General features: G+C 39.9%; 1 protein-coding gene across 1 annotated transcript; it reads right to left on the reverse strand.

Annotated features, from left to right (window-relative positions):
- LOC111206820 lies at positions 1 to 495 on the reverse strand. Its single transcript, XM_022704205.2, has one exon. It carries the CDS (start codon positions 493 to 495, stop codon positions 1 to 3), a length of 495 nt encoding a protein of 164 aa, XP_022559926.2.
- Between the last annotated feature and the right edge of the window lie 202 nt (positions 496 to 697).

Raw genomic sequence — 697 nt, forward strand, 5'->3', positions numbered from 1 at the left:
CTATCTTGTGCTAAACCAATATACCATCCCTCCATCAAACTCCTTATCCCCTCTCTTCCTTATAATTGAGAATTTGTTTCTCACCACCTTATCAATCCATTTGATCAACAAATCTGCTGGCTTAGGAGTTTCCCCATGCCTTCTCCTATTCCTCTCTATCCAAATTGTGTGCACAACAGCTTGAAGAACATACCGCAAAGTGAAAAGCTTGATCTTCCCTTGAGTATGATCCAAAGCCACTCGCATAATACTCCTCCAACTCGTTGTGTATTGAGTACCCATAACCCTCCTTGTCAAAACCTCCCAAATCTGAGAAGAGTATGGACAGTCAAAGAAAAGGTGAGCCAATGTCTCCATAGGATCTCGGCAAAGCACACAAGTAGTATCAACACTGCCACCCCAATTACTCATTCTTTCACCGGTAGATAATCTTTCCTTCATCGCCATCCACAGAACAAAAGAGAATTTTGGAGTAGCATGCTTAAACCAGACCATCTTATACCAGTAGCAACTCTGATACTGCACTCTAGTCAATTTCCAAGTCTCCTTCAATGAAAAACAATTCTTGTAACCTCCCTTTCCATTTTTCCATAAAGATACATCTTCTTCCTCTGTAATATTGGCTTTATATCTATCAATTTCCTCTTCAACCCTATTGAAAATATGATTTCTATGGAATCTTCTTCGATGTCTACTG

The sequence above is a fragment of the Brassica napus genome, chromosome C2 (assembly GCF_020379485.1).
Source record: "Brassica napus cultivar Da-Ae chromosome C2, Da-Ae, whole genome shotgun sequence".
NCBI classification, from domain to species: Eukaryota; Viridiplantae; Streptophyta; class Magnoliopsida; order Brassicales; family Brassicaceae; genus Brassica; species Brassica napus.

What these genes read in the sequence shown, in the direction of transcription:
- LOC111206820 (XM_022704205.2), bottom strand. Translation starts at nt 495, where the DNA reads ATGGTCTGGTTTAAGCATGCTACTCCAAAATTCTCTTTTGTTCTGTGG.